General features: G+C 41.0%; 1 protein-coding gene across 1 annotated transcript in view; it reads left to right on the top strand.

Moving 5' to 3' along the window:
• The window catches only part of LOC119515322 (putative serine/threonine-protein phosphatase 4 regulatory subunit 1-like), a 62464-nt gene that overhangs the window by 20461 nt on the left and 18976 nt on the right, over positions 1–23027 (top strand). Inside the window, 2 exon segments of the mRNA XM_037811169.1 lie at positions 3259–3365; positions 4639–4781. Of these exon segments, the coding sequence (XP_037667097.1) occupies positions 3259–3365; positions 4639–4781 (250 nt within the window).

The raw sequence follows: 23027 nt of genomic DNA, 5'->3' as shown, positions 1-23027 counted from the left end.
ACTTCTCAGTTTGTCTGTCATTTGGGGTTGTCTGATATTTTCTCATCAGAGGTTGTGAATTTGGAAGAAGAATACCCGCGAGGTGATGTGCCCCTCTTATTGCATCATATCCAGGGTTCCAGGATGTCAACATGACTTATTAGTGGTGATGTTAACCCGAGCCACATGATTAACATGGTGTCTGTCAGGTTAATTGTGATTTGCCTTTTCCTAAAAACCTGTGATGGTCAAGCATTTTTTCTTATGCTTGTTGGCCATTTGTATATCTTATTTTGTGACATTTCTGTTAAAATCTGTTGCCCATTTTTTTTAGATTGTGTATTAGTCAGGGTTCTCTAGGGAAACAGAACCAACAGGAGATATCTGTAAATATGAGATTTTATAAAAGTGTCTCATGCAACTGGTGGGGATGCATGAGTCCTAATTCTGTAGGTCAGGCTGCGAACTAGCAACTCTGATGAAGATTTTTGATGAACTCCCTAGAAAAGGCTAGGTGGCTGAAGAAAAAATGAAAGTTTGCTCTTCTTCCTTAAAATGTCTTCAATTGATTGGATTAAATCCAACTGATTGGATTCTCTCATTGTGAAATACACTCCCTTAGTTGATCATAGATGAAATCAGCCACAGATGCAATCAGTTAACTGATGATTTAATAAACCAGCCTTCTGGTTTATTAACTAGCCATGAAATGTCCTTGCAGTAACGATTAGGACAGTGCTTACTTGACCAAGATACCTGCGCACCATCACCTGGCCAAACTGACACATCAGTCTAACCATTACAGATTGTCTCCTTCATAAATATATTTTGCATATGTCTTTTTCAGATATTCTCTCTACTCTATGGCTTATCTTTCATTTTGTTAAGGGTGTGGCTTGATGAGCAAAAGTTTTCAATTTATCAACTTTTTTTCTCTTATGGTTTGTGCATTTTAGGTCCTCAAAAATTTTGCCTAACCTAAGGTCTCAATGATTTTCTTCTGTTTTTTTCTTTTCTAGAAGTTTTATGTTTTAGCGCTTACGTTACATTTATGGTCCATTTTGAATTAATTTTTATGTATGTGTGAGGTAAGAGTCAAGGTTCATTTTATCCCATATGAATATCTAGTTATTCCAGTACCATTTATTGAAAAGACTATCTTTTTCCTATTTAATTATTTTGCCACCATTGTCAAAAAATCACTTGATCCTATATGTGTGAGTCTGTTTTGGACTCTTACTTCAACTTTTATCTATTTCTCCTTGTAGTTCTATTGGTTTTTCTTCTTATATTTTGAAGCTCTGTTATTAGGTAAGTAAATATTTAGGGTTATTATATCTTCTTGATGAGTTTATCCCTTTTCCATTATGAAATAACCTTCTTTGTTCCTCTTGATATTTTTTGCCCTAAAATCTATTTTGTCTGATATTAGTATAGCCATTCTAGCTTTCTTTTGAGTAATGGTAGCATGGTATGTCTTTTTACATTCTTTTACTTTTAACCTGTCTATGTCTTCATATATAAAGTGTGTTTCTTGTAAGCAGCATATAGTTGGGTCTTGTTTATTTTTTATCCATTCAGACCATCTTTGCCTTTTAATTGGAATATTTAGGCCATTTACATTTAATGTGATTATTATTATGGTTAGGTTTAAGTTGATCATCTTGCTATTTGTTTTCTATCTGTCACATATTTTGAGCCCTTTTTACTCTTTATCTGCCTCCTCTTGGATTAATTGAGTGCTTTTTTGTGTTTTCAATTTATCTTCCTTATTGGCATATTAGCTATAATTCATTGTATTGTTATTTTAGTGGTTGTTTTAGGATTTATGCTATACATGTTTAACTTATCAAAGTACACATTCAAGTGATATTTTACTCCTTCAAGTATCTATAAGAATCTTCCAATAGTGTACCTCCATTTCACCTCTTCTGGTCTTTCTACCATTTTTGCCGTGCATTTTATTTATACATATGTTATAAAGTCGCAATACATTATGAACTTTTTTTTAAACTGCCAATTACTTTTTAGAGTTTAAATAATAAGATAAAATCTTATATATTTGTGCATGTAATTACCATTTCTGGTATTCTTCATTCCTTTATGTGGCTCCAAATTCCCATATCATATCATTTTCTACCTGTCTGAAGAACTTCCTTTATCATTTTTTCTAGCACAGGGCTGCTGGTGATGATTTTTTTTCCCATTTTTGCATGTTTGAAACAGTCTTTATTTCTCCTTCATTTTGGTTTCCTGTCTTCAGGTCACCCAGGGCCACCCACCGTTCATATTGTCTTTCTGAGTCTGTGGGTCCACTGTCACAGAAGGCACCACATCTTCAGGATGCCTCATCTACTAATCAGAGGAGTTATTTGGCATTTAGGGTTAGGTCTGCAGGTCTGCAGTAGCTCAGATCATGCTTGCACATGTGATATTGTCACTTGGCCCTATGGTGACAACTACATTTTCTTCCCTGATGGCCAGAGAGGGCTTGTATTTGCAATGCTCAAAGAGCATTCAATTCTTTGGTTGCTTGATCTCTTGTGGGGAACAACCCTCAACTTCTTTTGCTAAGTCTAGGCCTGACCTGATCCTCAGCCCCTGCTATCTCACTGTTTTCCTGTCCTTTGCTGCAGGCCCTGGAAACGAGGGTGGCTTCTTTTTTTGTATCTGCTACCATCAACTCTGTCCCTTGGCTCTCAGTTCTCTCAATCAGTCCTGCCTGCATTGTGGAATGTGGTCTCCTAGCTCCTTCTTTTCCTTACTACCCTCAAAACCAACAAACAAACTCCTCTCACTTTATGGGTTTACTCAGCACAGGAAGATGGAAAAATAAAAACAACTGTGGGGACATACCTGAACTTAGAAAAAAATCCCTCAGGGCTCTAGTAATCTGTCACTGAAAGGGCCATTGGCTTCCTCTTTGGGCCTTTTCATTCTGTATTATTGGTCACTTAATTTCCTCCCACTGCCATTGGGCCTCTCTTCTATATATATATATATCTAGGCCTGTGTATTAGAATAGGAGAAAAGGGTTTTCCGTTGTCTAAAGTGGAACATTTGATGATTGCCGGACTGGTGAATATGGGATTTTGACCCACTTTGGAATGGCCATCTCTGGATGTTTCTTGATAGTCTCCCTCATCCCTCTAAAAAAGGTTACTGACTTTCTTTTGCTTCAAGGTTGTATTATCTGCACTTAGCACAATGCCTGGAACTTAGCAGACCATCAGTAAATGTTGTCCAATTAACATGATGGATCACTTCTCATCTCCATAGTCAGATTACTGCCAGAGGACTACTCGGTATCTTCCAGGACTTTCGTCACAGTGAGGAAGGCTTCTTCACGGTAATAGAGGTTATGCTTGGATTGTCAGAAGATGCAGGTTTGTATAATAATTGTAGACTTTCATTTTTCTAACTTGTGTGTTTCCAAGAAATTGTATATAACCTATGGTAGATAATTTTTTAAAAACTGTTTATTAATCAATAATTTTTAAGCACCGTCTAACCACATGTGGATTTTGTCATGAAGAATGGGCCTCTTATTTAAATGTGACTCAAATTATCCTTATTTTCAGAAATTAGAATGACTAATGGCCGTGAATTATATTTGGCCTGGCAGTTAGGCCATTGTATTTCATGAATTTTGCCACACTATCGATTGCTAAGAGATCTCAAATCAAAAGAAGTCCTTGGGGTTAGAAACATCCCAGTCATTCATTGTCCTCACCTGTGATCTCTGCAGGTAATCTGTCTTTCTCCTTCAACCTCACCCTGATTGCTGCCCTGGAAGAAAAGCACACTGCCATGCGGTAGACAGTGTGATGTTGTTTTCCCCACACACAGCAGAGATGAGTAAGATGAGTAAGTGCTGGGCTTGCCAGAACTGACAGCTGCTCTGCAACTCCCCACTTCCCCACATTTATAACGAATGGTGAACAGCTTTGGAAAGTTTTGTAAATCTTAGGTTTACTTAAGAATTTCATCATTTTAACTGAAAATGGAAAATAAGCTTTCCGTATCTCTCCCATATTAGTTTAAAATATTCATATGAATGTGACACATGCTTTTAAAAAGGCCCACATGGATGTTTTTGAGTCTTTAAATGGATTCCCTTTGTAAGCGAGTCGCCATTGATGGTGTTGCAGCAATTATATATTTGTGTTAAATTTAATGTGTTCTATTAGAGCTAGAGACTGCTCTTTTGTTTAATGCTTTGCCTCAGAAATAATTAGGGTGCGTGGATTGTGGGGGAGTGCATTTATGAAGGAATTATTTATAATGTATACATATTATGGCTGGAATTTAAATAAGCACAACCCATAGGTCTGGTATAGATGCCATTAGTTGTAATGGCTTTTGGATAGTGGCCCAGCATGCAGACTTCTTGCTCCCTCCTCCATTTATATATGGCTTGTTATAATAGAGTTGTCATTCTCTCTCTTTTTATGTTTTTATATTGCAGTATAGCTTATTAGCTTTTTAAGCCTGTCTGTAGCATAAATACTCTAAATGGGAAATGATTTTTAAACTACATTTGTCTAATTTCCTTGATGAAGTATTTTAGCAAGAAAGGCTGGGAGTTATCAATATATACTACATAGGATGCTTGGTTTGTTCTTAATATAATTCTTTTTTTTTTTTTCACTGCTGCAGAGCCCACAGTATGGATGGAATTGATGGAACAGATTCCTCTATTGTCATTTTTTTTACAACAAAACAGATCACATTTTCCAGTGGTGTTCTCTGAATATCTTGTACCTATTTTAGTGAGGTGCCTCATAGATCCAAACATTCAGGTTTGAGAAATTTTGACCTTATGATCTCTTTAGCAAATTTTCTTTAGTCTTATTTTGTCTAATATTCATAATTCAGACAAGGGTTTTTACAGTTAAGTGATTCAAGAACAAAAGGTCATTTGTGCCCAGTTCCTCTAATGATGTAGGAAGATAGACAACATTTATTCTTATCATCATGAGATATTCCATTTAAAAAAAAATTTTTTTTAATATGGAAAATTTCAAATACACATAGAAGTGGAGGGAATATTAAAATGAATACCCAGGTACCCGTCACCCAGCTTCAATCATCATTATCATTTGACCAGTCTTTTTTAATTTATCTTACCCAGATAAATTCAACCCAGAAAAAAAGCAATTCTTAGACATATCATTCCAACTGTAAATACTTTAGTATTGCTCTCTAAGAAATAAAGACTCTTTTTTAAAAAACATAATAACAGTATCATCACAACAATAAAAATTTTCATTGATTCTTTAATGTCATCTAATTTCTAGTCACTGTTCTTGTTTTCCCAGTTCTCTGATCTGTGTATTTTTGCAGATGGTTTGTTTAAATCAGAATTTAAACGGGGTCCATGTGTTGCACTTGGTTGATATGGATCTTAAATCTCTTAATTTAAAACAGTTCTCCCTTCCCCCTTTTCTCCTTGTTATTTATTTGTTGAAGAAATCAGGTCATTAATTCTTTAGAGTTTCTCACATTTTAGATCTGACTGATTGTGTGTCCATGGTGTTATTTAAGATGTTCCTCTATCCCCAGTGTGTTCTGTAAAGTGGTAGTTAAGGATGGAGGCTTGATCGGATTCAAATTTTCTGGTTTAGCAGGAGTACTTTGTAGGTGGTACTCAAATCAGGAAGCACAAAAGTTCTCGTGGCTTTCTTTTCCTGTTGTTGAATTTGGTCACTGGATTCGGATGGTGTCAGCCCGACCCTTTCATCTATCTTTAACCTAATGATAGGAGCAACCACTAATAGGCATTGTCTAGAGCCAGTATTTCATTAGAGGTTTCAAAATCGTCATAGTCCAATTCCATTATTTCATTTAAACTTAATAGCAGGAGTGCTTCTGTAAAGAACTTCCCCAGTCAACTGTTTGGTAATCCTGAAATCCTGTTTACATAGGAAAAATGGGGTAAAGTCTTTATTCCCCCCTCCCTTTTTTTTAACTAGTTCCAGAATAATTAGTTGATAGCCTGATAATCTACAAAGATTACCACCAGTTAGGTTTTTAAAATTTGTTTGTTTTGAATATTGTTATGAACTTCTGAATTTTAATATATTTTTTATGTTTCAGTCCATTGTAATTATTATTCTTTAATATTCTTTTGAATGTTATTATTCAATTCTTTCAAATTTTCCCAGCTTTGGTCAGTGGGAGCTCTAAATCTTTTTTTGACAAGACCCGGTAGACTTTGATAGCTCACCTTTACCTGAAATCAACCATTTCTCCTTTTTGAGAGAAATGATAATAAGATACCAGAGTCTCAGTGCTGAGGGTGCTCATTGCCACAGGGTTGGTCAGTGCTCCTTGTAACAGTGCTCCTTGTAACAGTGCTCCTAAGTCTATATTGATATTTCTAACTCAAATTAAGGATTGCAGGGTTTTTAGTTAACTTTGTTGATCTTATATTTGTATCTTTTTTAATGATGTCAGTCTTGCTTTTTAATGATATTAACATGGCTTTGTATCCTTTTCAGCATAAAAATACCAGCATTATTACTAACATTAGGGTCACTGAATACAGTTCAAAATTTCTTTGCAGTTCTCTTTGTCTCCCACTAGAGATGTGCAGTCTTATTACTGTGTTTTAAACTCACTTGCACTAGCTCTTCTCTTTATTGTGAAGCCACTAACTTGGTACACAGGCGCATTACTTTTCATCTTATTTTTTACTTTTAGTTATTGCTTTGGTTTTCACATTTTGATTTATAATTATTTAAAATGTTTACACAATTCTTAATTAAAAACTATAAAGCAGAGTACTTTCAGAGAAGTCTGACTTTCATCTCTGTCCTCCCCTTACCCCCACCCTCATTCTCTCCCTTCCCTGGTAGGTAACTATTTTTATTAGGTTTTGATTTATTCTTATCTTAACAAAAAAAAAGAAAAACAACTCTAAGCAAATCTATGCATGTCCTTGTATTCCGCACCCGCTTGTCTCTTTCTTAGATACAAGGTGGCGCAGTACATCCACAGCTCTGTACCTTGCTCTTTTTTTTTTTCCTTTTTAATTTTTATTGGGATTGTTTAGACACCATACAATTATCCAAAGATCCAAAGTGTACAATCACTTGCCCCTGGGTACCCTCATACAGCTGTCATCCATCACACTTAATTTTTGTTCAATTTTTAGAAACTTTTCATTACTCCAGACAAGAAATAAAGTGAAAGATGAAAAAAGAAAAAAAGAAAAGGAAACTCGAATCCTCCCCTATCCCTAATCAACCGCCCTCACTTGTTGACTCATAGTGTTGGTATAGTACATTTATTACTGTTCATGAAAAAATGTTGAAATACTACTAACTGTAGTATATAGTTTGTAATAGGTATATATTTCTTCCCTATATGCCCCTCTATTATTAACTTCTAATTGTATTGTCATACATTTGTTCTGGTTCATGGAAGCGATTTCTAGTATTTGTACAGTTGATCATGGACATTGCCTACCATAGGATTCAGTTTTATACATTCCCATCTTTTGATCTCCAACTTTCCTTCTGGTGGCATATATGACTCTGAGTTTCCCCTTTCCATCTAATTCACAGACCATTCGGCACTGTTAGTTATTCTCACATCTTGCTACCGACATGTCTGTTCCTTTCCAAACATTTAAGTTCATCCTAGTTGAACATTCTGCTCATACTAAGCAACCGCTCCCCATTCTTAAGACTCGTCCTATATCTTGGTACCTTATATTTCATGTCTATGAGTTTACATATTATAATTAGTTCCTATCAGTGAGACCCTGCAATAATTGTCCTTATGTGTCTGGCTTATTTCACTCAGTATATTGCCCTCGAGGTTTTGTCATCAACCCATTTTTTTTTTTTTTTATATGGTTTTGTTCACTCACCATACATTCCATCCTAAGTAAATAATCGATGGTTCTCTGTACGGTCATACATTTATGTGTTTACCACCCTCACCACTATCTATATAAGGGCATCTACATTTCTTCCACAAGGCAGGAGGGAGAGTCAAAAAAGGTAGAGAGGCAAAAGAAAGAGGAAAAAAAAATGACAGCTAGGAAGCAGCAAAAGGAAAAATAACCTTAAATCAAAGTAGAGTAAAGAATCAAACAATACCACCAATGTCAAGTGTCTAACATGCCTCCCCTATCCCCCCCTCTTATCTGCATTCACCTTGGTATATCACCTTTGTTACATTAAAGGAAGCATCATATAATGATTCTGTTAGTTACAGTCTCTAGTTTATGTTGATTGCATCCCTCCCCCAATGCCTCCCCATTTTTAACACCTTGCAATGTTGACATTTGCTTGTTCTCCTTCGTAAAAGAACATATTTGTACATTTTATCACAATTGTTGAACACTCTAGATTTCACCAAGTTACACAGTCCCAGTCTTTATCTTTCCTCCTTTCTTCTAGTGTCTCACATGCTCCCAACCTTCCTCTCTCAACCGTATTCATAGTTATCTTTGTTCAGTGTACTTACATTGTTGTGCTACCATCTCCCAAAATTGTGTTCCAAACCACGCACTCCTGTCTTCTATCACTCTGTCGTGTTCCCTTTAGTATTTCCTGTAGGGCGGGTGTCTTGTTCACAAAGTCTCTCATTGTCTGTTTGTCAGAAAATATTTTGAGTTCTCCCTCATATTTGAAGGACAGCTTTTCTGGATATAGGATTCTTGATTGGCGGTTTTTCTCTTTCAGTATCTTAAATATATCACACCACTTCCTTCTTGCCTCCATGGTTTCTGCTGAGAGATCTGCACATAGTCTCATTAAGCTTCCTTTGTATGTAGTGGATTGCTTTTCTCTTGCTGCTTTCAGGATTCTCTCTTTGTCTTTGACATTTGGTAATCTGATTATTAAGTGTCTTGGCATAGACTTATTCATATCTCTTCTGTTTGGGGTACGCTGTGCTTCTTGGATCTATAATTTTATGTCTTTCATAAGAGATGGGAAATTTTCATTAATTACTTCCTGTATTATTGCTTCTGCCCCTTTCCCCTTCTCTTCTCCTTCTGGGACACCAATGATGCGTACGTTATTGTACTTTGTTTCATCCTTAAGTTCCCAGAGATGTTGCTCATATTTTTTCATTCTTTTCTCCATCTGCTCCTTTGCACGTAGGCTTTCAGGTGTTTTGTTCTCCAGTTCCTGAGTGTTTTCTTCTGCCTCTTGAGATCTGCTGTTGTATGTTTCCATTGTGTCTTTCATCACTTGTGTTGTGCCTTTCATTTCCATAGATTCTACTAGTTGTTTTTTTGAACTTTTGATTTCTGCCTTATGTATGCCCAGTGTTTTCTTTACAGCCTCTATCTCTTTTGCAATATCTTCTCTAAACGTTTTGAATTGATTTAGCATTAGTTGTTTAAATTCCTGTATCTCAGTTGAAGTGTACGTTTGTTCCTTTGACTGGGCCATAACTTTGTTTTTCTTAGTGTAGGTTTTAATTTTCTGTTGTCTAGGCATGGTTTCCTTGGTTATCCACATCAGGTTTTCCCAGACCAGAACAGGCTCAGGTCCCAGAGGGAAGAAATATTCAGTATCTGGTTTCCCTGAGGGTGTGTCTTAGAAAATTGCTCCACCCTGTGATGCCTCGGGTCACTGTGCTTTTCTGCCCAGCAGGTGATGCCTGTTAGCCTATAATTCTTGACTGGTGGGAGGAGGTATGGCCGTGTTCCCCCAGGCTCTGGGGTCTGGTTCTGAATGGAAAGGGCCCCACCCCTTTCCTCTGAGAGAAAATAGACCCCCTAGGGGGAGGTCATTAGCATTTCAATGGTCTCTCTCTCTGCTTGTGCTGTCTCCACCCTTCTCTGAGTCACAGCCCTGGAAACTGAAAATGACTGGGGCTTTCTCCACTGAGCCAAAAAAGAAAGAGATAGTCCCCTTCAGACCTAGTCCAAGGTGACCCTCCGACTCTTTAAGGTCAGTCATCACCCAAAGCCTCTGTCTGTTTTTTGGGGATTCGTACCTGTAGTGAGCAGTTCACACTCGCTACTTAAAACCCCAGTTGGAGCTCAGCTGAGCTATATTCGCTTGCTGGGAGAGAGCTTCTCTCTGGCGCCACGAGGCTTTGCAGCTCGGGCTATGGGGGAGGGGGTCTCGCGACTTGGATCCGCAGGTTTTACTTACAGATTTTATGCTGTGTTCTTGGGCATTCCTCCCAATTCAGGTTGGTGTATGATGAGTGGATGGTCTCGTTTGTCCCCCCGCAGTTATTCTGGATTATTTACTAGTTGTTTCTGTTTTTTTTTCAGTTGTTCCAGGGGGACTACTTAGCTTCCACTCCTCTCCATGCCGCCATCTTGCCCAAGCTCCTGTACCTTGCTCTTTTCTGCTGTACAGTGCATCCCGGAGATCAGTCCAGAACAGCATGTGGAGATCCTCCAGCTTCCTTTCCACGGTGGCACAGGATGCCAGTCTGTGAGGGTGCAGGGTGCATAGCATAGTTTACTGGTAGATGTTTGGATTATTTCTAGTCTTTTACCACTTTAAAATTTACTGAATAGCCTTGCATCATTTCTGTCTGTGCCAGTGTATTTTGGGGATGAGTTTCCACAAAGGGTAAATGCATTTCTAACTTTTGATATTCTGCATTTTCATTAAATTCTAAAATTTTGGCTGGTATTTTTCCCTTGATTGAAGCATTTCTAAAAGGATAAACACTCACTTTTTACTGTTATACAATGTGATGGGATTGAAGGAGTTTTCAAATAAGGAAAAGCATCAACCTATTTCCATTCTCCTAACATCAGTATTTTGATTATTTTTGTGTCTTCCTCTCTAGGTGCTTACATATTTTCCCACAAAGGTCTAATCATAATATGACACAACTTCTTCCATTCATTAATTTAGTCCCTCAGTTTCTGAGTGCCCATTAGGAGCCAAGCGCAATGCTGGGTGATGGGGTAATGAGATGAGCAGGACAGATTTTCCACCTTCAGAAAGCTCATGTACGTGTCAAAGGCATTTTACTGTGTTTCTTCGTAATCTTCATATTTTTAATTGTGTTGAATGCTTAGATTTCTTCTATCTTTTTTTTTTTTTTTTTTTTTTCAGGATTAAAAAAATTTATTGAATCAAAATCAGTACTTTCTTTTTAGTATCTACCAACACTGAATTTGCTTTATTCAAGAATGAAAACAATGTACAAAATGTATATTTGTATTATAAAAATGTCACTTTTGTCTACTGGGCACTGAACAGACATCACTTTAAACAAAATCAAGACACTTCTATATAATTCTTTGAGACTAAGTTCTACACTGCTCTCTATAATAACACTTCTATAACTTAATAACAAAAGTGAAGGTTAATATACTCACAAAATCATTTTAAAAGCCCACAGATAATGCTGCATTGCAAGTTGTGAACTCAAATCACTATAGTTACATTTATGATTTTTGCTCATTGTCACCACTTCAAGTTGTGTCATGGAAAATACCTCTTTTGATCACTGTTAATATAACCCATGTGATAGTTAAATCTTCAGTTTTTCTGGCATAACAGTTATTAACATGAATTTTGGCAAAGTATTAATAGCCTAATAATTTTGAGTAGGAAAATCCTTTTTATATATTACCTTTTATTTTAAAATGAGATGCATTTTTATGTGGAAAAATGACATTACAATATTTATAATCCAATTTATGAATGGGGGAAAGTGATCCCTGCCCACACTTTCACACTCAAGTACCCTCAGTCCTCCCTAAAATATGTGTCCAAGGTTAATATCATATCTCTCTCTCTCTCTCTCTCTCATCATTTTCTTTTCCCTTGCACTGATTGGCACCTTCCCAGGAGCCCTTAGCAGATGCTCTCATATAAAATACAGTTTCTGTTCCTATAAAGTCAGTGGCAGCTGCAGAACAGATACAGGCTGAAGACTCCAGCCTTTGGCTTAGCACTGGATAACACACCAATGCTCATGGGAATATTTGGTCCTTGGAGAAGCAGAAAAGATAGAACAGAAATAATAAAATAACACAATGAGTTGGGAAAAAAGAGACCCCAGCCCCTTCATTGTTGATCCAGGGGTTATGTAGCAAGTTCAATAAATTGCACTAATGTTAAAAGTCAAAACAGAAATAAACTAAAGAGCATCACACTGACTAATGCCAGTAAAATGCCACCTATACTTTAAAGGGCTCACATATAGCACTGCCACTGGCAGGAACCTGATTCTGGCTGGGTAGAATGACAACGGTCCTCAGGCAAATCCCAAAGTATAATATCCACACAGTGAATTAGTGACAACAAACAAATTAAAAATTAGAAGCTATTGAACTACAAAATAACTATTTTGATTCTAATTATGTGACTCCTAAGATCTAAACATTTTTTCTAGACTGATTCTGTCTGCATTTTGTTCTGACATCTCTCAATGCTGAAAATTGCAGAAATACCAGTAAGAGTATTCTGGAACACCACTTGTACTGGGGTAAGTTAACTTCAAAAGATCCTTTCATGTTTTGCCTACATAAAACCTAACATTTTTTCAGTACTTGTTTCACAATATTCTGGGATTAAGGTGAGGAGGTTGGGATAAAAGAAAGCAGAAGATAAATGATTGCTGTTTCTTTATTGAATTACTTAATTCCTTCTAGCTCTCCAAATCAGTTCTCAATTAAGCCCACCTTGCTGCAAGAAATGCTAATCCTGTCAAATGTAGTTAGATGTGGCTGAATTAGATATATGATTTAAGCATTTTAATGAGAACATGAACTGGCTGTTTTACACAACCCTTATAGGGAAGGAGGAACTTTTACAGAAATATTTGAACTGTTTAATATTAAAATACACTGTTCACAATTGGTGAAAGTATAAATATATCTTGGAATCCGAGAAAAGGCTTCTTACCAATACCATAAATAGTGATCTTCCAGGTTGGTTTCACTGGCAATGATCCAGCCAGGTCTACGTATTGTCCTTGGCAACTTCCATGGCCCCCAAATTATGATGGTTACAGAAAAGTCAATGTTTCAGAAGGTCTACAGTGTGTAGCAGAGTCCTGAAGTTCAACAAACTGCCACTGCTGAAAACTTCACTGAAGGATGGCCAATGGTGTTCAGTAAACCTCTGTTAGCTGGGAAGGCAAGTGGCTGGCATCTCCTCCAAAGTTTTGGTTTCAAAATGGCTTTCTCCCAGGATGTTCCTCTCTAGGTTGCAGTTCCTCAAAAATGTCAGTCGTAGTTGCACTTGGGGTATTTGTCCTCTCTTAGCTTCTCTGGAGCAAGAGTCTGCTTTCAATGGCCATCTTCAAACTGTAGTTCCTCTCTCAGCTTCTGGGTGTTCTTCAGAGTGCCCCTCTTGGCTGTAGCTCCTCTTCAAAACATCACTCACAGATGCACTGAGTTCCCTCTGCCCATCAGCTCATTTATATGGCTCCACTGATCAAGGCCCACCCTGAATGGGTGGGGCCATGCCTCCATGGAAATATCTCATCAGTTATCACCTTGGTGCTCGCTCTGCAGTCGCAGACGCTGGTTGTACAGACTCTTCTCGGTGAGGCGCCGGATCTTCAACAGCCCCTGCACAATCTGGAACGCGGTGCCGTCGAGCAGCGCCAGGGCCAGGTCGCTGAACGTGGTGTAGGACAAACACTGCTGGAAGGAGCTGCGAGCGGGCGAGACGTCAAGGCCTGCCGGACCCGGGCCTTGGCCCGCCACCGCCTGCCTCGCAGCACACCTGGACAGCTCCTTGACCAGGCTCTGCAGCGCCAACAGAAGCTGCTAGTGCGGCTCCTGCTGCCAGGTCCCATCCGCCGCCTCCTCCAGGACGCCAACATAGCGCTCCATGGCACCCCTCTGCTGCCGTGACGCTTTCACCGCCTCTGACCTCTTCTATCTTTTTTGTACTGTAGATGTAGTGAATGTCCTGAAGAGTGCAATTTTGTTCTTCTATTGACTTTTCTTTTTCCTTTGGATAAATTCTTGAAAATAAGATTACACTGGGTCAGGGGATCTGACATTTTCTTGGCCTTTGTCGTATGTTATTGCCATATATTTTGTTCCAGAAGGGTGCAGGCAGGATCAAGCCTGGGGCCTGCCACTCAGCCCATGTTTGCTGGGCAGTTACCTTCAAGGCCGAGAGCAGGGGCTCCCCGCTGTTCCCGCAGCTGCTGTGCCCTTGAACGGCCGCCTTGCCCACGCCCACTATTGGGTCGGCTTCCTCATGCCTCTGGAACTGCCTTATCTCTGAAATCCCAGAGATGGCTTTCCACTCTCCAACCACCACCCTCGGCCTTCCTGCCCCGATGGCCTCTGGCTCCCCGATCCCCATAGTTTTCCTCCCTTCCCTTCCTTTTCCTCCGTGATTGTTCCCTCTTGCATCCACCTTTAGGGCAATCCCTACCATCACCCTCCATTTTTATCCTTTTGGCAGTGCTTCTGCTATACTGGCTCTGCCTGCCCATCTTCAGCCCGCCAGCTTCCTCCACTCCCAGGGTGCTGAGCTCAGTGGGGGGGGTCAACATGGGGTATCGATTGGTGCCATTGCAAATTTATGGAATCCAGTCGCAGCTTGTCCCTCATCAGCTGCTTTTCACATTATCCTTGGCAGCTCTTTTAGACCTTTGCCACTTTCATCAAGCCTTCTCACCTCGCCCCGCCTTGCTCCAAGCAGGTGACCTTGCCTTTCACTTCACAGAGAAAATAGAGGCCTTCAATCTTCATCCCCTATTTCAATGAATGAATCCACCTTCTATTTGCTCAGTTCCCCAGAGCTGCAAGCTGGGGACTGTCAAAATCCTTTTCTCCCTCACATCCTACATGCAGTTGGAGCCCCAGCCATGCCTTTTTTATTTCCATAATAGAAACACGATCTCCTGAATGCACCCCCCTTCTCCATCCCCATCATCGTTTTTAGTCAGTCATGTTTTACTAACATTTTTCAGACTCCTTAATGCCCTCAGCTCTGACCCAGAATCGTTAGCAAGGCCGCCTGTACCTTTCCACCTTAGATCCTATGGGCATCTGCCAGGGCCCTTTTCATTCTGAAGCTTCTGACCTCCTTCTCTTCCCAGATGTCCCCTCCTGCCTTATTGCCATTGGTCTTTGCTCACTTTAACTGAGGCCAACCCTTCAGATATCCATATGTGGGCCACTGGGAGTACCCTGAAGGTGCCCATGAGTTGGGATTCTTAATTCGACAGACACAGTCAGATTTTTTTGCATGTAGGAGTGACGATGCCAAATCTCACCCAGCATCTGTGTCTCATGCCATCCTGTTCCCTGCTCATTGTCAGGTACTTTTCCTGGACTTTAAACATGCAGTAACTTGTGGGACTTGTGAAATTCACAAATTTGGGCATGATATCAGCATTACTCCTACAACTGCTACTACTGCTACCAGCCATCCTCTCTTGAGCTCTTCCTATGTGACAGGCACCCCATGCTCCAGGATTAGTGTGGACGACCTCATGTACTTTCCTAACCACCCTACAAAGTATGAGAACCTTTACTAATTCATCACTGCTTTATCAGTTAGGAGACCGGGGTGCAGAGAAGTGAGGTCATGTGCCCACACCCTGGAGGGCGTAGGCAGCCAAGCTGAGCGGGGGCATAGGATGTCTGACCCAGTCTCATGAGGGTCATCAGTTGTATGTTTGCAGATTGTCAGGGCCCCACCAGACACTATGCTGTGAGTCCCTAATGGTAGGAACTGGCTTATTTTATTATTTAACTCCATGACCTAGCTCTGGGCTGGCACCTAGTAGATTTTTAGTAAAGATTTGTGGGATTACGTCAGCTGTAAACTCTCAGTTCCCTCTATTTTCTAACTAGCCACATTTCTTCAGTTGTTCTGAGCTAATCCTCTTCTGCCTCAGGGGAAGGGGCATCCCACCCCCTTTTCAAGCCCAGTGTCTTCATTTCTGTCTTTGCTCCCATCTTCTTACCTTGTTGCTTGCCTTCCACTCTCTCTCTTTGGCTTTTCTCTTTCAGTTATTATCTTGCTCCATCTCCCTCATCCTGCTGTTCCCTGGCCTTGACCCTGAACTCTCCAGCCACTCCTTCCCCTACTGTGAAGCTTCTGGAAAGAGCAGTCTCCCTGCCCTGCCCCTGGCCTCCCGCTCAGGCGTCAGCTCGCTGACCTCGGTGGCTCTGCTCCTCAGAGCTGGTTGACAGGTGTCTTGCCAAGGTTGCAGCTAATTTTCTCATTGTAAAACCCAGGGTTGCTTTAAAAATTTTTTTTCAATTTTTAAAATATGAAATATTTTGATACACAGAAGAAGATGGCATAGTCAACACTTGTACTTACTGCTCATGCACAGATGTTAACTGTTGGCACTTTGGCCTTAAACCTTTTTATTTAGGGATTACAAATAGGGTTAAGACTGCTTTTTATTGCCGCACCCCCCCCATCCCATTCTCCATCCCTCGTTTTCATAGGAATCCAGCACTCTGAGCTTGTGCATCTCCTTTCCATCCAGGTTTTTGTAGTTACACTGCTGTGTAAGTGTCCCTGAATGGTCTAGTAACTTGTGTGGGTGCTTCCAGACCTCAAATGTATGGCATCACAATGTTCATTCCATTCTGCTGCTTGCTTTCACTCTGTTTTATAGATCTCTCCACATTGATCTGGAGGGCTCTTGATCATTCATTTTCACTGGTTGATAGTATTGCATTTTTGCATTTGTATTTTTTTCCCACAATGTATCTGTTCAGTGACTTCTCTTCTTTTCTCCTTTTCTTAACCCATTTGCACTAGTTGTCACTGTAAACTACTACTTTTGGTTCTTTGAAGAACTTTATTGGGTGCCCACTAACTTTTCATTTTGCCCTACCCTAGACAGTGGGCTGCGGAAGTGATGAGGACATGTTCTGATCTTCCTGGAGCTCATTATCTGGCAGATTTGGACTGGGGTCCTCTTAACACTTTCTTCCCCTGGCTTCTAATCCTGATTTGAAAAACAATAATAGCAATGTTCCTTTGGAACATACCACATGCTAGGCTCTGTTCTATACCCTTTCGTCTATCAAGTCATTTCATCCCCACAACAACTCTGAGCTAGGCACATTATTATCCAGTTTTACAGGTGAGGAACTGAGGCTCAGAGAGGCTTAGTCATTTGCCCAAGATGACTCAGCTAGTCAACTGCACAACATGGATTGAGGACAGCTCAAATTCTGCAGCCAGAGCCCGTAACCTCTGCACTGTCACCTCTTGGGCTCTTGGCTGTCCTCCTCGGCCTTACTCCTTGCCCTTGTCTCCTCAGTCTTTGTTGCTAGCCTCTGGTCCTCTGCCCACCTCTAAGGATTGGTGTTCTTCAGGGTATTGGTTTTGGTCTTCTTTTCCTCACAGTTCCAGAATTCTCTGGATGATGTTGTCTGTTGCACGGCCCAGGGAGAATCTACATGCTTGTGACTACAGACGGTGCTTTCTCCCCCAGCTCTCTAGAGTTCTTCAGTCGCTGCCCTCTGTCTCCACAGGCTTCTGGAGGGCTCTACCTGGAGAACCGTCGTATCACATAGCGTGCAGGAGTCCAGAGCCCAGGCCTGCCTCTGTCTTTACCCTCAGTCTTTCTTTCCTTCCGTTTTCTCCACTTCATTACTGGTGGCCTGAGGCAGAGGCGTTAGTCATCTTTGGTTCTCTGGGATGGTGCTCAGCAGCCTCTTTCAGCTATCTGGGGATCTCTCTCAAGTCCACCCTCTCTTTTCTGTCCCCTCAGCCCCAACACCGTGCTGTGGTTAAAGCCCACAGCATCTCTGTCCAGGAGCCCCTCATCACATGGTGTTTCCAAACTGTTACCCTCAGTGGAACCAAATCTGAGCTTGTCAGTTCTTGGTTTTTAACTCCATGGTGGCCCACTGACCCAGGAGAATCCCCAGAGTTCTTAGTGGAATATGGAAAACTTCTTCCAATCTGTCCTCAGCTTGCCCTTCAGCCTCAGGTTCTGCCACTCACCAGGGATTCCCTTGTCCCTGTCATCCAGAACCTCTCCTGCTGTCCAGGGGATGTGGGCCCAGGTTCCATCTCTCTGTGCCTTTGAATGTGCTCTCTCTGCACCTGGAAGGCCCTCCCTTCCTTGGCTAGTGGGACTCTAACCACCCTTTGCCCTCAGGCTCTACATCTCCCGCCCAAGGCCTGTCCCCCCCACTGGGGCATCCTCTCGGTCCCCCTGCCCTTCGTGTCCTTGGCGCATCACGTGAGTGCAGTGTGGGGCGATTGCGTGGCTGGTCCATCAGTGGCCCTTCTGTGCTGTCAGCTCCCGGGCAGTGCTGACTTCTAGAGTTATTGTGGCTTTTGCCTCTTCCAGTCGCACAGCGGGTCCCCCCAGTCCTGCCTGGGAATTGTTGCCAGGGCCTCACCTTTCCTCCCTGCTGTCAGCCCGGCCTCATCCCCTCCCACCTGCAGTGTGGCAATAACTACTTTGCTGACCTTTTGGCTCCCAGTCTTTCCTTGCCTCCAATTTACTCTGAATGACACTGCCAGAATGATCCTTCTCAAATTCTGTTTTCATCCTGTCACCTGTTCTCCTCTGTGGCGTCAGTCTTGCAGGCAGGCCATGTCGCCCTGGTCCTCTTTTATAACCTGCTGTTGATGAATCCGCTACGACTCTGTCAACACACTCTGGACCTCATTACTGTCTTCCTGCTGAACCATCACTTGTGATGAGTTGCGTGTTTCGTTTCTTGCTCTGTAGCTGGGAATCTCTTGTACTTTCATTTCCCCAAAAATGTCTCCTCAGCTTCTGAGGACCCTCTGCATTGTAGTGTTTACACACTCCTTGTAAGCCATGCACACTGCAGAGGATGGAGAGCTCAACCGTGGGCTTCTCTGGGCTGCCGAGCCTGTTTTCTGTGGGAGTGGCTCTTTGGGCCCCTTTCCTGTAGTATCTGTCATCCCAGACATAATTCTCATTTCCGATAGGGCAAGCCAGGGTTTTACCAAGTGGTAGGAGAATGGTGCAGGGTTTTCCAATCCCTATGCCTGTGGAAGGAAAAATACACTAAGTCGTTCATTCACTCAACAAATATGAATTGAATGCACATATTCTGCCAGATGTGGCCAGGTCCTGAGGGTGCACTAGAGAGCAAATTGGGCATGGTTCTGCCCTCTGGAGTCCATTGTCAGTGGTGGGGGAGACAGCTGGCAATTGAGTAACCATACCAAATATATATGTGTGTGTGTGTGTATATATACATATATATATATATATATATATTTTTTTTTTTTTTCCCCCTGGGGTAAGAGCTGTAAAGGAAAAGAGCAGGGTGCTACTAGAGATTAGACAGTAGAATTGTGACCTGACCTGCTCGGGCTGGGATGGGGTTCAGGGAAGGAGGAGAGCAGAAGAATGGGCAGGAGTCAGTTAGGCAAAGGGACAAGGGTGTTTCGGGCCAAGGGAGATGTGTATTCACAGGCCTTGGGAAGGAAGCATGAGAGGCAGCAAGATCAGCGTGGTTCCCGCGCACACAGCAAAAGGGAAAGCAGGCAGGGCCAGCTTGGTGATGCCTGCTTGGGGAGTTTGGTCTTGACCCTAGGAGAAATTTCACTTGTTTTGTGTTTCACCTTTTGCCTCTTTCTCTCTTCTCGGTTAGAAAATCAAGTCAGGAAGTGCTATTGATTCTATTGGAACAGGATCTGATTTTTCAGCACGACATTGAAAACAAAGTGTGCCCAATCCTGCTGGACTCTCTGCCCCAGGTAGTAATGAAGAATATAAAGCAGAAGCCATGAATGTGAGTCTGTCCAAGAAATGGCTGCCCAGCACCTTTCTCAGGACTTTCCCATGAATTGGCTCTTGCATGACTTGAAGTCTCGCCCGCATTGGATTTTGGTCAGCACTATTTCCATGAACAGGGTAGCTGGGTGATTTGGCCAGGGCCAGAGGAAGCTCCTGGCTGAGTTCCGAGCACAATTTTGATCACCAGTTGCTTTAAGAAAGTAGAGATTGGGGAATCACAGTGATTTGAACGTAGTTGGCCTAAATGTCTACTGGGCAAGATGCTGAGATTTACAGGTAAATCTCTGAACCTACTTGGATCATGGGCGTGATTCCCAAAGGAAGAAACCCAGTGTGGTATGTGAGATTACTTTAGGTGATACTTGGAGAATTTTTAAAAGAAATTTTTATCAGCACATATATCTGTTTTATAGATTAGGGCAAGACTAAAGGAGGTCTACAAGCAAACAAGTAAAAGAATCATTTTGAAGAATGCAGCTGTGGCAAAGATGTTTATAGCAGTTTGGGAAACAGTTTTGAAGTATTTGTACATTAAAGATGTACAATTCAAGGAATAGTATAAGTACTAAATGTCATCTACATTTAATAATTAATGTGTTATCATTGGGTTTGTAAGAGTCTGTGTCCATTGTGAAATGAATTGTACAATCAAGGACTTTCTCCTTGCTTCCAGAACCCTCGTTCTAAGACTAGTTGTTGCTGAGCCGGTACTGGCTTTCTTATCCCACCATTACCCCAGAACTCTCCCAGGCTGGGCTCCAGCTCTGTCTGTGGCTCCGGGGAAGGTACCCTACCATCAGGGGCATCTTGTTTTCTTTCGCCATCTCCCTCCCATCCACCTGAGCACAGATGCTGCTGCACGACGTGGCCCTTCCTGTAGGCATCAGGGAAGCAAATCGATCCAGGGTTATTCTAGCATTTTACGGAAAATTTATACATAGGTGATTTAAAAACTCATAAGCCTCAATTATGAGTACAATAAAAGATATGGAAAATAGTAATTTTCTTGGTTGGAAAAGAACAAAGTTAGAGAAAGGAATTTTTTCTTTTTCCCATTAAACACCATGGAGCTAAAAAATTGTATTACAGCATCGGAACATTTGGCAGTTATTCTTAATTTATGTAAAAGTTTTCCTCAACTGTGTGTTAAAGGTCTGGCTTTTAAAAGTAATTTAATTTGTTTGCATATTCCATATGTTTATAAGATGAATCATGTTGAAGAATAATTGATTATTAAAATTCAAATTCTCCAGTTTTTTTTGTTTTTATAATTTCAAGTTTCCCTACAAGAAATTAAATTTATTTTGCAAAATGAACCTGGATAATATCATTTAGTTGGGGTATTTGGCAGTTAACCAGTGAACTTTGCCAGCTAGATCTTCTTTTCTGTTTGAAAGTTGGTTAGGCGAGTTTCCAAGGTCACGACTGACAACCAAATATCTTATCCCTGAAGACTGGTAATACCACGAAAAATAATGCTGGGGTCATTTTTGTTTGTTTTTTATTTTGCGTTGTTCCCAAACACTCTACTCTTGTCAGCAATATTATTATTATTATTATTTTTTTTGTTGGTAGAAATTTTCGAAAAATATAACAAGCCTTCAAAAAGCTATCGACAAATCACTTGCAGAACAGATTAGTTCACATAAATTGTATTTTTCATTCAAAGTGAGTTGCTGATATCATTATTGGAATGTATAAGCTTTCAAATGTGGCTGCAAAGAACAGGAGCACTCTCAAAACCTTCCCCAGGTTAAGCACCCATCTGCAGTCCCCATGGTGTCCCTGGAGGAACTCCCCTTTTCTTCTCATGGAGCAGTGATGGAAGCAGTGTTTGTGGTGTCTTGTCTAGCCCATGCATACTTTGGTGATTCAGAAACTGTTTTGACTTCTTTCCCTGGGAGTCTGGAGGCCAATGGGCCTTAGGCACTTGGGGGCCATGGAGCAAAGATGGATCTATCTTCTTTTTTGGAAGGAAATGAGAATATGGGTGGAGAGTGGTTTTCAAGAAAGAGAAGGCCATATGTGTGCCCCTTATTGCTTCCCAGAGCTCCCCAAGGATGTCAGGCTTTGGATTTATCTGGGCTGGGAGTGATACCCCAGACATTGTGGGCACCAGCACTAGGTACTATGTGATGAGTCAGGGAGCTGTAGGCTTGAAGGGTTGGTGTCTGCTACCCTCTGTGCTTTCAGGCTCTTTTTGCTGCCATGTGGTTTGAACACTGCTTCCTGCATGTTCCTAATCACACACACACTCAGAACCATGCCACTTGGAGGGAATTTCTTCTTGCTCCTGAAGAAAATGCTTGCCTACATGGCCAAAATATGTGTCTGTTCATTAGACTTTTCGTTTTCATTGTAAATTATAATCAGTAGCTTCTGATGCTAGCAACTGTAGTGTACATATGATTGGGAAAATCAAAGATCACTTCCTGCATGTGCCCTGGGCATTTAAAAATTGAGTTATGCATCACAATTTTCATATATAATGCCATGTATATATGCGTTTTCCTTTGGAAAGTCTTTCTAGGTACTCGAAGCAAAGTTAGTCACTCCCACTTTATGCAGTCAGAAGGCTTGGTTCAAATCTGTCTTCTTTCACTCTGCAATTGAGTTTTAGTTGTGAAGTTCCATGTGTTTATTTCTCCCTCATGATGGTGAGCTTCTTAAACATGGGGCCCCGTCAGCTTTACATCCTCAGCACCTAGCACTGTGCCAGGTCCAGAGTCAGTACTAAATAAATGTTAGTTGTTGAATGAATGAATCGGTAAAAACTGGAAGAGCTGTATCTTGTAATTATATCTAGACAGGATAAACAAGTCGCTGGAGACCAATTATAATTTCCTCTTGCTTGCAGGAAGGCCATTAGCATTCTAAGATTATATCTAATTGTTAGAAGCCTATTTTTCTCTTCCAAAATGTTTTCACATTAAGGCTTTCTCATTTTTTGTCATCATTCCTATTTTTAAGCTCATTTTTACTTGTGCATTTATTTAAAAAGAATATTGTAGTTGTATATGATAAACAATAGTTGGCTCCAAGCAACTTGGTGAAGATCGTCATTCTATACACTTGGTTCCCAGGGTCAGGGGAAGATCACTGCTTGTCACTTGGTGTGCAGACTTTTAATGACTCTGGATTTGTCTTCTACTGTGTATAATAGAGGTCATGTGGGTGTGGTAGACGGATGGGATGGATGGAGACACTGGGAACCCTTTAGCTGCCTGTTATCCGGGATACAGAAGCCTCACATGCTCAGTTCTTGGGCCTGCCACGTCGTACCACTCTGAGAAGCACCCGATTAGAAACAGGGGTCCTGTAAGTTCTAAGGATGCAAGCTTTTTCCTCATCTGTGTTACGGAGAT

This window comes from Choloepus didactylus, chromosome 19, assembly GCF_015220235.1.
Source record: "Choloepus didactylus isolate mChoDid1 chromosome 19, mChoDid1.pri, whole genome shotgun sequence".
In the NCBI taxonomy this organism is placed as follows: Eukaryota; Metazoa; Chordata; class Mammalia; order Pilosa; family Megalonychidae; genus Choloepus; species Choloepus didactylus.
This window is presented reverse-complemented; position numbering and strand designations above follow the sequence as displayed.